Source organism: Zingiber officinale, chromosome 4A (assembly GCF_018446385.1).
Source record: "Zingiber officinale cultivar Zhangliang chromosome 4A, Zo_v1.1, whole genome shotgun sequence".
In the NCBI taxonomy this organism is placed as follows: Eukaryota; Viridiplantae; Streptophyta; class Magnoliopsida; order Zingiberales; family Zingiberaceae; genus Zingiber; species Zingiber officinale.
In genome coordinates this window covers 113,073,287-113,086,380 of record NC_055992.1, presented here as the reverse complement: position 1 = coordinate 113,086,380, position 13,094 = coordinate 113,073,287, and the positions used below count along the sequence as shown (strand labels likewise).

Below are 13,094 nucleotides of genomic sequence, written 5' to 3'. Positions count from 1 at the left end.
GCATGTCACACCATTCTAAGTTTGTGAATACACAATCAAGGTAGACCTATTGTGTTTGTGAGATGCTCAATTCCTAGAGCTATAGAAACATGCTTTCTATGGATTTGATCTAGTTTAAGTGCAATATATGAATATGGTAGAAAATCTAACCTAAGTTGCTCAGTGAAAAATCTAGTATCGATAGATAGGGTACTGCTGGAATTAGCCCGGAATGGAATAACATTTCATTTTATCTAACATAGTTTATATATGCAAATAATCAAGAAAAAAACATATAAGTGAAGAAAATGACGAAGTGGGTTGAGTTAGAAGGTACTGAGAAGATATTATTGAGAATCTGGGAAAAAAAAGGGAGAAAAGGTGAAGAAATCCGGCTGGAAGGTGCCTTAAGAGGAGAACGTTTGCGAACAGAGAAAGCCTTTGTTCGCTATAAAAAATTGGGTTGAAAGCGCCTTCAACTCGATGGAAGGCGTTTTCCATGAGCTATAGAAGGCGCCTTCAACCGACTGAAGGTGCCTTCAGTTAGTTGGGGTGGGATTTTTCCCGCCCTTCCGAAGGCGCCTCCGATAGTATCAGAGGTGCCTTCAGTGCTAGTAATAATTTTTTTAAGTTTAATTTGTTAAGCTTTTAGTTATTTATTTAGATTTTGAGTTAATTGAATTTAATCTTAATTTTTACTTTAAGTTTAATTTAATTTTAATTTGTATTTAATTTAATTTGAATTTTATTTTAATTTGAATTTTTATTTATCTCACTTGATATATATTTTCAATCAGGGAATCATATGATTATATGAGATGAGAGATGAGTTAGGTTGAATTTCAGAGTTTAGTTTAACTTATGTTAGATTCGAGTTTAGTTTTGGGTTTCACAAATAGACATTCTTTAGATAAATCTATAGACATTCTTTAGATAAATCTCTAAGCTATGGTAAGTCACCTAAACATCATTAGAGTAACCACGCCTTCAAAATTTTTCAAATAATCCTATTCCCTGAAGTTAATATAAAACTTTAGTTTAACCAGTTAAGATTAGTAAGAGGTAGCTTTAGTTAATTCCACTAAGTCAAATGCATTAAGTCGAAGTCATATCTTCTTAGACATGAATAGGCAGAGCTTTCCTAACCTGTTATCATCCAAAATTTCTCTAGTACCGTTTATCAAATTAAACTTTGTCCCTATTTATTCTACTCTTAATTACCCAGCTGGATAAATTATTATTTTTAGAGATGCCAACTAATTTGGAGTCTCCCCTTAAATTATTGACCTTTGAATTTACGTTTTAGGTTTGTGTCGATTTGTTTTATAGTTATAATAGACTTGGTTATAGTTTGAGTTTAGATTAATTTTATTTTTATTCAACTTAGGTTTGGTTTTTGATTTATTTGATTTGATTTTATTCTTTAGGTTTGAGTTTAGTTTTAAAGATTTAATATTTAAAGTTAAGAGTGAGTTATTTGGTTTATTTTGATTTATGTAGTAAATTTTAATTTTTGGTACATAATATTGATTGAATTCTACTTGCGTGGTTAGGCACGCTTTTGGAACCGAAACTTTGATTAATTTCTTAGTCCGGATTTATTATACACCGTTCTTTGTGATCCAAGTATCATATTTAGATACTTAGATCCTGAGGTAAACTTTTCCAACTGTTCTTTTAACTCTTTAACTTGACATTTCAAGATAGAATTTTCTTCCTCAAGATTTTTAGCTTGAGTTGAAATTCTGACTTGAACTTGGTCGATTAAGGAGATCAAGCTCAGTTATTCCTTAAGGATGTTATTTTCTTTAAGGAGGAGTTTAGTGTGTTCCAAAATTTTCATTAATTTCTTGATTAGATAGGATATAATTTTAAAGATATTTTAAGTGTTATTAAATGTTACCCAGTTGGTTCATCTGAACCGGATGCGAATCTGTTGCTTGACTCGTATTCGGACTCGTCTTCTCAATTCGATTCACCTCTGGTTTCCATTAGCGCGAGGTAGCTGGCTTGGTTTGATTTGTCTACTCCCAATCCATTCGAGGAAGATTCAACCTAGGTCGCCTTGAGTGCTTTATTTGTCTTCTTGATCTTATCTTCGTTTGGACACTCGTGTTTGAAATGCCCTTTCTTGTTGCATCTATAGCACGTTACGTTTGCTTTTGAGTTAGTGGATGCAGACTTGGATATCTTCTTTATGTCACGTTTGGTGAAGTTTTTCTTGCGTCTAGTGAACATCTTCCTTACCATATTCACCAACTGCTCTTCTTCATCTGATTCGAGTCGGACTCATTTTCTACTTTGGGTTTAGCTCCTTTCGAAGTATCTGCAAAAAATACAATTCCTTTCTGGACTTTTGAGCCGTTAGTTTGTTCATGTAGCTCTAATTCACAAAATAATTCATCTAGTTTAATTTAGAGAGGTTCCTCAAAACCCTATAGGTATCTACGATTGATGCCCACATTGAGGTTTGAGGGAACAAATTTAGAGAGTACCTAATTACATCATGATTCTCGAGTTGATATCCAATCATGTGCAGGCCATTGAAAATATCCTTGATCCTCATGTGTAGTTGGCTTGCGGTTTCTTCATCCTCCATTTTAATATTAAACAAAGAATTCAATAATAAATCATGTTTCGTTACCCTTGAGTTAGTAGTTCTTTTGTGTAGTTTGATAAGCTTATCCCATAGCTCCTTTGCGTTCTCGTGTGGGCTGACTCGGTTTAGTTCCTCTTTCGTGAGTCCTCATTAAATCGTGTTCAATGTCTTTGAGTCAATCTGGGTTTTCTTCTTATTCTCTGGACTCCATCTTTCCGGATCGAGTGGTACTTTTGTTAATTCATCTATAGGCTCCCAGTACCCTCGTCGAATGGTGAATCATTGCTCGATGTCTGTCTTTAAGTAGACCTCCATCCTCTTCTTCCAAAATGAAAAGTTGTTTCCGTTGAAGAGAGGAGGACGAGCGATGCTAAATCCCTCAAGTTGGGTCATTGATTACTGAAAAAAGAAGTTAGAAGGAGGTACCAAGACTTTGTCTTGGATTAGCAGTGCTTGATTAGGAAGAAAATATTGAGAAATCGAGTGGTGTTACACTAACTTCGAGTAAAAACTGTGTTGGTACAGGTTGCACTAACAGTCTAACTCGGGTTTTGATGAATGACAAGTAAGTTAAGTTAGATTCTGTTATGATCTAACCACTTGATTAAGTGTGCAGGAAATCCAGCTAGGTCGACGAGCCGACCTGATAGTTGGTGCGAAATCTAGCTATGTCAACGGGCCGATCAGATAGCTGGTACGAAATCCAGCTAGGCAGGTCAACGGGCCGACTGGATAGCTGGCATGAAGTCCAGACAGGTCAATGAGCTGACTGGATGTCTGACAAACTGGTAAGTTAAGGTAAGTCACTGGAGGAGAGTGACCAAATGAGGACGCGTCCTGGTTGAAGGGAAGGTAGGTGTCGGTCCAGTTTAGGTCCATTTGGGATCCCTAAGCTGAGATATTGACTAGTTCTTAGTCTTGGAAGGATAGGAACTAATTAATACTACTCTTTAATTATGTTAACACTTGTCTTGTAGGTTTATTGGACTAACACATTTTTGTAGGACAAAAATGAGCAAAAGCCTTCAGATGAATAATGTCCGAAGGCGCCTTCAAGCAGTGAAGGCGCCTTCGCGCCTTCCATGGCTATGGAAGGCGCCTTCCCTAAGATAAAGTTTTGACTTCGCAATGGATAAGTGTCGGGCTGTTCGAGATCGATTTTGCCTCATTGGAGGCACATTCCATGCCCTTTATAAGGCTATCTCGAGAAGGCTATCAACAACAACTTCCATACGAGCTACTACATGCCTGTTTGAGGTTCCGACTGCTCTGGGCTCCTGCATCGAGTATATTGCGGAGTTGTTGTGCCCGACGACTGCACCAAGGAGTTTCGATCGGCTCCGGTAGACCGACATCTGCACAACTACTTTCTATCCACTAAGTGTCGGTAAAGTTTAAGTTGTGTAATTAATTACTGGAAAAGGACAAGTGCAGGGTGTTGCACTTGTTCGAACTTTCCTTTGTATTTCGATCCCTTCTTTCAGAGATATTGAAAGAGGAAGTGAATTACCCATCGATAGGTTCACGGACCTGGGTCTTAGAGTAGGAGTCGCCGAAGGCTCCTAACCAAGTAAAACCGCTTGTGTTCTCTGGTGTTAGATTTTCATTTTTCAATTTTTCCCTGTGTATTCTACTTTGATTTCAAAACTAAGAAAAAGACCAATTTTTCAAAAATCACGTGATTCACCTCCCCCCCCCCCCCACCTCTCACGTGCAATCGATCCAACAAACCGAACGAGAAATAATTATCTGAAGAGATGTATTTTACCAATTCAGATAAGATACGAGAAATCGAAATCCAAAAAAATGGTTCTCTCGGTTTGATTGGGGTTGCACCAATTCAGAGCAAAACCTGCTTTGATTCTACTTGTTAGATTGAGACGCACGTGAGAGGGGGTGAATCACGTGATTTTCAAAAAATTGTTCTTTTTGGTTTTTAAAACAAAGTGCGCAACGGAAAACTAAGTAAGAAAGCAAAATGAAAAATCAAGCAAAAGAGTACGCATTCAGTTTTACTTGATTCGAAGCCTTCGGCAACTCTGAATCCAAGACCCAGGTCCCACGAACCTATCGATGGGCAATCCACTAAGTACCTCTTCTAAAACCGTCAGAAGAGGGAATTGAGCACAAAAAGAGTCAGAGAAGTGTAACACGCTATACTTCTCGATTGCAAAAATTAAGTGCAGTAATTAACTTTGTTACCAAACACTGTTTATAGTCAATCGGTTTGAGCTTGGTGTTTGGGCGGTTTCTCAGTGGCATTCAGGCGTAGCAGAGTTGTAGCAGGGCAACTGCAGGAAGCTGGAGCAATCAGAAAGCCAATCAGATGCTTAGAGAAGGTGTATCTTGAAGCTTGGTCAAGACATCCTTATAAAGGGTATGGAAGGCGCCTCCAACCTGTAAAGTTTGATCCCGAACTTGTTGCTCCTTATATGTGACGAAGTCTAAATTTTATCCTTTGGAAGGTGCCTTCCATAGCACCGAAGGCGCCTTCCGTGAACAGTACGAAGGCGCCTTTCGTGAACAGTACGAAGGTGCCTTCCAATGCTTGAAGGCGCCTCGAGTACTGTTCACCCGAGGTCTTTTCGCTATTTTTGCCCTGTAAGTTAGGTTAGTCCAACCTGACAATATCTAACCTGCAAAACAACATTAGCAATAATGATGAGATTAATTTATAACTTAGACCTTGTCTTCCAGATTAGGATCTAGTCAGGATCTCAATTTAGATTTATGAAATGCACCTAAATTGGACCGATGCCTACTGTCCCCTCAACCGGGACGCGTCTTTACTTAGTCACTTTTCTCCGATGACTTACCTTTACTTACCGTGTATCAAGTTACTTCCTTTACGTCAATCTAACCCACCATGACTTTTTGCCGGAATCCTACATCCAGACTTCGCCACTCGAGAATTGTACATCCCGATCTCCTGCCGAAATCACACATCTGGACTTCGCCACTCGGGAATTGAACATCCAGACTGGACTTCCTGCCTGGTATTAGGTCCTCTTAACCTGTCAAATCAGTTAACTCTGCACACTCGATAACAATGTTAGAACATTATAACACCTAACTTAACTCACTTGTCATTCATCAAAACTTGAGTTAGACCGTTAATATAAATTGCACCAACACTATATTTGACAATTGTGCAGATATGAGACACAAACAAAGAAGAAAATGCTTAAAATTCCATAGAAATTGTCACAATAATTGAACAACCGATGAATGTGGATAAATAATCCAGAAAAAAACATATAAATGTTTCATTTCAATGAGCATCTCAAAATGAATGTTAAACAACACAGACGGTGAACAAAATATATGAGCTTGTGAGATCAAATACATTAATGTTGGAAAGTCTTATAGATTTCTTTGAATAAGTACTAAAACAAACTAACTGGAGTGACTAAGTTTCTCAACAAGAGCAGAGAGGAGAGCTTTAGGAAGCTGTAAATGTACTTCAAATATTTACTCTCTGTTCATATATTTTACCAAAAAGTTGCAATGCTTTTAGGTTCAGCTACCAGAGTGGAAGAAAAGTTTGATCGTCGTCTAGTTCTTGGTAGCCATATCTACTCACTGTTGAATGTGGATCCGATAGAGACAATCATAAAAGATTAGCAATTGAATGATTTGGCTTAATGAGCATGAAAAGATATATATTAGCTTTGGGATTGATGGAACATATGGCGTTCTTTTGAAGACTATAAGTCACCCTGCAAACATTTCAAGAGTTGGAAAATGCTCAAGAAGATTAATTTACCATGAAAACAAATAATATAAAGTCCAAATATTTAAATGTTCAACCACACAATTGTTCAACAAAAAATATAAGAGGTTCTAAATTCAAATACATTGTTGGAAATTCTAATAGATTTGTTCGAATTAGTACTGAGACAAATTAACTAAATAGAGTGATTAAGTGTCTCAACAAGAGGAGAGGGGAGAGAGCTTTAGGGAGCTGTAGATGCACTTCAGATGCATAGTCTTTGTTCATATATTTCATCAGAAGCTACAATGGTTGTAGGTTCGACAACAAGAGTGGAAGAAAAGTTCGATCATCACTAATTCTTGGTAGCCATGTTTGCTCACTGTTGAATGTGGATCTGATAGAAACAGTGAAGAAAGATCAGCAATTGAATGTTTTCGCTTAATTAACATGAGAAAATATATATTACCTCTGAGATTGATGATGCATATGCTGTTTTTTTTCAAGACTATAAGTCACTCTGCAAACATTTCAAGAGTTCCAAAATGGACAAGAAGTTTAATTTACCATGAAAACAAATAATATAAAGCTGAATAGATAGATAAATATACTCGGGACATTTTTGAAGGAAAACATCAAATAGCAAAAGCTGAGATTATACTATGTATAGCTAGCCATGATTATATTTCTTCAAATTTAATAACATCTGAAGCAGTGGTATTCAAATTGTTCACACATGCCCTTAGTCTCTCAAGAACATCATCAAATTTCAATAATTCTTTTGCAACTTTAACAGATGCATCAAGTAAATCAGTTATGTTTTAGAAGTGTGACCCTTCTAATGAATACATCAAGTAAATCAGTTTATGTTTTAGAAATGTGGAAAACAGCACCCAAGGTAAGTATTATCACGGTAATGGGTTCTTCTCTTCATGGTTTATTTTCAAAATGAATGGAAACAAAAACTTAAAGCACAAAGAGATTGAGTTCAAAATTGATAACTTGCCCTTTTGATGAATGACAAGGTGATGTGCTTGGTATTTTATATATATATGCGATCATTTGGAACTCCAAAGCCTGCTGCTGACACAGTTGCAATTGACTTGAGCCTGAGGCGATACGGATAAAACACAAAATAAGCAACATGAAAAATATTAAATAACTCAGAGAATAAAATGAACACAAGCAATTTTAAAGTGAACACAAGCGATTTGAGAAAACTTAGTCGATGGTAACGTAAGTGATAATTAGGTAATTCAATAAGCAAACACGATATGCAGCATGAATAAAGTGGCGATTCCTTGTTAGCATTAACACACCTCAGCCTTGTTCTCTTTGCCAGCTCTAATATCAATGTAAGGGATGTGCTTGATGTTAGGCCAGTCCCGACCGATGTTCTCTTGGCAACGCTTCTTAAGCTTTGCACTGCATCCAAAAATCCTCAGTCGCTCCAGTGAGACAGGCATCCTGGGCAGTGACTTGAGTGCTGGAGCAGAATATATACAAAGATCCTTGAGCGATGAAAAGCTCTCCAAAATTGCGGGTAAAGATTGCAGATGAGGTATTCTGTCCAAACCTAAATATTCCAGAGACTTCCGATATTGCAACAACGACTCCTCTATCTCAGAAGGGAAACAAGTGAACTCTTTGTCACTACTTTCGATATAAAGTCTCTTTAGCTTTTCTGAAATCGGTAACATGGGTAGATAGAAGATGTCGTCGATATCAATCCTTTCAAGGAAAGGTAATGTTCCCTTCTTTTTCTTTGTGGCACTTTGTTCTGTTGCTGTTGCAGGATTTTGTAGAGTGGCAAATGTTGTAGCTAGTAATTTGGGGCAGCACTTAATGTCCAAATATATGAGTGAGGCAATTGTCGTCAAGGACTCCAATTCACATAATTCTTTACAATCAGAAATATCCAATGCCCGCAACGCTGTCAGATTATGCAGATACTCTATGTTGGGAAGAGACATCAAATGCTGGCAATTTGATACTTCCAACCGTCGGAGGGAGGTAAGGTCTTGAAGGCATCGACCCAATCGTTCTTGTGAAATGTCCGAGTTTTTAAATTTCAGGGATTCAAGGGAGGAGGGAAGGATCCTAGCAGCTTTATTACCTGCAGACTGATCAAAAATTGAGGAAGATGATACTGCATGCTTCCTTGTCGTGTCTTTTAAAAACTTCTCTGACTCAACCTCAGCAACGAGGAATTTTGGACAATCAAAAATCTCTAGAGATTTAAGAGATTTTAAAATATATAAGTCTCCAAGTGAAGTCAAAGATTCACCATCCGAAATACACAAGTCTTGGAGTACAGTCAGATGTTCCAGCTCACTTGCTAAAGGAAATGATTCCAAGCCCGGAGAACAATGTAAATGGAATTTAGTGAGCAAAGTGAGACTTCGTAGATAATTTGCCAAATCTTTGTGTTCCTCAATATTTTCAAGTTCAAGTGTTTCCAGTGACGATGGTAGGAGATGATCATCCTCTTCACCAATTGCTCCAATCTGTGCAATCCCCGGGCACTTATAAATTTCAAGGGATTTGAGAAACATCAACTGTTGAAATCCTCCAAATGTCCTAGAACCATTAGAACACTTGTAGAACCGTGGAAGATCTTCTAACCCCAAATCTTTGAATCTGAGATTCTCTATAGACAAAGGAAGGTCAGGAATTTTCTTTAGTCTGGGACACTTTTCAATTTGAACACTTTTAAGAAGAGGGAACCATACATAATCATCCGCACCATTCCATTCCTCCAAGAGGGGAAGGTCATGAAATTCAAGTTCCTCTAAAACTGGAAATTGTATGTCCATCCGATCAGACAAGGGACAACCCAAGCTTCTAATAGCTTTCATGTAAACCAATCTTAAAAACTTAAGGTGGGGCAACTTCCATAGAGGGGGCAACTCTTCCCAACTTGTACAAAATTCTAGTTGAAGATGTTCAAGCCGAGAAAGAGATGGAGTATCCATCCATGGTACAGGCCTACCACCTTTGTTCCATCTAATCATGAGTTCTTTAATTGTGGTAGAGGGTTGTAGAGCTGCCAGAACCTCCTGTTGATCAAGGTCAGGATTACTTGCATCCCTCTTCCCAAACCAGTCTAGTTCCAAGCTTGTTAGATGACGCTTCTCAACCAAGTTGACCATATTGGCCTCTTCAAGACTTTGCACATTGGAAAGTTGTTTAATCTTTAATTGGCGGAGATTATTCATATACATCAACTCATCAATTCTATATCTGGGTTTTGTGCCTACAGTGAAGCATAATTCTTGGAGGGATGTTAACTTTCCTACTTCAGCCACAGAGAGAAGTGCATCCTCAGCTACTTGGTATAAATGTCTTAAGTTGGTCAACTTGTTTGAGTCTTTTGCCAGACAGCCCAGATGAGAATGGTATCGGTCACCAATTAGATATTGTAAAAAGTAGAACTTACGCATTGATAGCGATGGTGGAATAGTTTGAATTTCAAGAAATCGTATTTTAACAAAGTCCCTGATACTTTTCAAACACTGATTAGATATTTTGAAATCATTAGACTGAACAATCAATACTCGAATTCTTCTCGGTGATTTACACGCATCTCGAATAAAATCATCAAGTTTTTTAGGATCCCCATTATATTGTATCCAGAGGGTTTGCAAGTGCTTGAGTTTGCACACCATTTTAGCTAGATCAAGGAGTTGAGCATCGGTACTGTAGGTAATAGATATATGACGGATGACATTAGAATCCAAAATGCGACTTGGAGTACCATGCACAATTCTACAACATTCATAGCGTGAGACATGACAAGCAAGACTGTTCAGCATATCATGCATTGTGTAAATCTCTTCTGTTGTATCATAGAAAAATATTTTCTTCATCCGAGGCATACTCCGATTGTCAAAGAAAGATTTGTTGCACAACGTATCAAAGCAAGAGTTAGCTATGTCCTCATCCGAGCCCTCTTCTGATTCTTCCGAGTAAATTAGGCCTGCTGCCACCCACATGTACATTAGTTTTTGCTTATTAAATTCGTAATCTTGAGGGAATATGCCACAGTAGGAAAAACACCGCTTCAAACGTGGTGGAAGCATCAAGTAACTGAGTATTAGAACTGGCCTGAATTCGTATTTTGATTCAAGTGGTGTTTTCCATAATTCACTTCTCGAAATGCTTGTCCAATGATCTTCTGTCAATTTACTATTCAATGCTCCTCCAATTGACTTTGCTAGAAGAGGTACACCTTTCAATTTCTCCAATATTTCTTCGCCAATTTCTTTAAGCTGAGGGAATTTATCAGGATCTTGACCAGCAAATGCATGCTCGTAGAGGAGTGAACGGCATTCATCTTTTGACAAGCCCTGCAACTTCATCGATTTCATTGTGCCTTTGATTACTTTTGAGACCATCTTCGCAACTGATTCCATTCTAGTTGTTAATAGTATCCAGCTACCCTTTTGACCGTGTAGCAGTGGATCACATAATCTCTTCCACGCTGTCTGATTTTTATCATCCCAAGCATCATCTAGGACGAGTAAAAATTTTTTGGAACTTAACTTCTCCTTGAGCTTCACTGGTAGTAGTTCAGATGACTCAGATTGGTGGGTTAAATCTAACATTTTCTTCATAAGACTTGATGCATCGAGATTAGTTGAGGAGTCATCTGATTGGCGAGTTGAATCCAGAATTTTCTTCAAAATACTTGTTGCATCAAGATCAGGTAAGGAGTCACATACCCAGATTCTGATGCCGAAGTGTTCCTTCTTCATGTTTTCAAAATGATCAAAGACTTGTTGAGCGAGCGTTGTCTTCCCCATACCACCCATCGCTACCAAAGGAAGGCAATGCACATTCTCACTCATCTGAATTTCAGATTCTTCCACTGACTCCCCCGACAAATAGCGGATGATTTCTTGTTTTTGTTCCTCACGCCCTTTGAATAATACTTCAGGCAACGAAGATGTGATCCTACTTTGATCGGTCAACGGGAGAAACTCCTGCTGCATTTGTCCAGTGCCGATGCCACCAGTATGCCCCAATATTGCCAGAAAATTATGGGCATTTGAAGCAGAGGCGTTCAAATTCTTTACGCATGCCCTTAATCTCTCAATAAGAAGATCATCAAATTTCAGAAATCTTTTTGCAGCCTTAACAGAACCATCAACCGTTTTAGAAAGCCTATTTTTGTCACTGTTAGCTTTTTTCTCTAGTTCAAGATATTCAAGCTCATCTAGCACTTCCTCAGCCTCGTCGATCCCATCCCTGAACTGCCCAAGCCACTCCATTAATGCTCGATTAGATGATCCATACGAAGTTAATCTATCTTCGGCAAAACCAACAATTACTTGGATCTGAGGAAGTAAGCGTCTGAGGTTTTGCAATTCTTCTTGCAAGTCAGTTTTCCAGTAGTACTGATCTCGCACATAAGTAGTGGCTTTATCAACTAGTTTATTGACGACATGACTTGCACCTGAAACCTGCAGTATTGGCGAGACTACGTCCATAGCTGTTGCTATTGATCAAAGATTTTGGATAAATTAGACCGTATTCATAATCATATTTCATCTTTTAAAAAACACATAATAGCTGGGATCTCAGAAACAAATCAGCAATAGAAACAAAAGCATACAGCATACATGAGATCTCAGAAGCAAATCTATAATAAAAACCAACACCCCCCCCAAAAAAAAAAAAAAAAAAAGAGCAACAAAGAGGAATATGCAGAAGAATTGGTAGCTAAAGAAGAAGAAAGATGATTTAATTACCTGGTTGAAGTTGAATAGAGCTGGAATGCTATCCTGTTAGATCTGCAGAAGAACCAAGAAGACGACTTGATTTTTCTGTGCAGATGTTTCATGAACTTTTCTGCCAAATAATTCGATCTGTATTCAAAATGATCATTGGCCCCCCAGCTTTAGACTTTTCGCCATTGGGAGTTTTTTATGGTTGAAGTTGAAAAGATTTGGAGATCAATTAGGTCCCACGTGACATCTTTAGCCATGCCAAGTTTCAATTAAATTAAATTACTTTATTAAATTATAAAAATATCACGACTTCAAATCTTGAAAATAATATTTTATAAAAAAAAAATAAAATAAGATTATGTTCCTTCTCCGGTACCTTGTATGACGGAAGTTTCATATGCCACCCTTTTTTTTACTTTATTAAATTGCAACTTTTAATTATTTATTTTATTATATGTAATTAGTTATTTAATAATTACTAAGTTGCTTGTATATTAATTAAACACTCATCATCATACTTGATTATTTTAAAATACTTAATTTGTAAACATAGTTATAATTTACGAACAATTACAACTAGTTATTATTTATGGTAAGTATTATTTATCATATCATATATAGTCATACCTACATATTTACTATCAAACATTAATTAATTAAATTATTATATAATTTATAACAAATTAATTTATTCCTAATTTATGATTATATTGCAATTAATTAACCTAACTGATGCATATCTTCATTAAAAGATGAAACTAAATAAAGTGTTACCTGAAAAGAAAAAAAAAATCTAAATCATAAAAGGGCATCCACTTTAATTTTTTTTTAATTAATGGAGCATTCCATCGCCCTAGCAAAATATATATATATATATATATATATATATATATATATATATATATATATATATATATATATATATATAAAATTATGTAACTATCCTTTATTATCCTATTCTTGTTATTATCTCCCAATTATATTTCTCATATAAATCCTAAACGGGAGCGCAATTGAATAGTTACGAAATTATAATTATTGTAACATATGTAACAGTTATGATTTTATAATT

General features: G+C 36.8%; 1 protein-coding gene across 1 annotated transcript; it reads right to left on the bottom strand.

Moving 5' to 3' along the window:
• Nucleotides 1-6,354: 6,354 nt before the first annotated feature.
• LOC121970619 (disease resistance protein RGA2-like) lies at nt 6,355-12,185 on the bottom strand. The gene is made up of 5 exons (XM_042521440.1): nt 12,044-12,185; nt 7,610-11,790; nt 7,297-7,399; nt 6,760-6,810; nt 6,355-6,687 (listed from the first exon to the last, which is right to left on the bottom strand). Exons 2-3 carry the CDS (start codon nt 11,780-11,782, stop codon nt 7,349-7,351), a joined length of 4,224 nt encoding a protein of 1,407 aa, XP_042377374.1. The 5' UTR covers nt 11,783-11,790; nt 12,044-12,185; the 3' UTR covers nt 6,355-6,687; nt 6,760-6,810; nt 7,297-7,348.
• Nucleotides 12,186-13,094: the final 909 nt, after the last annotated feature.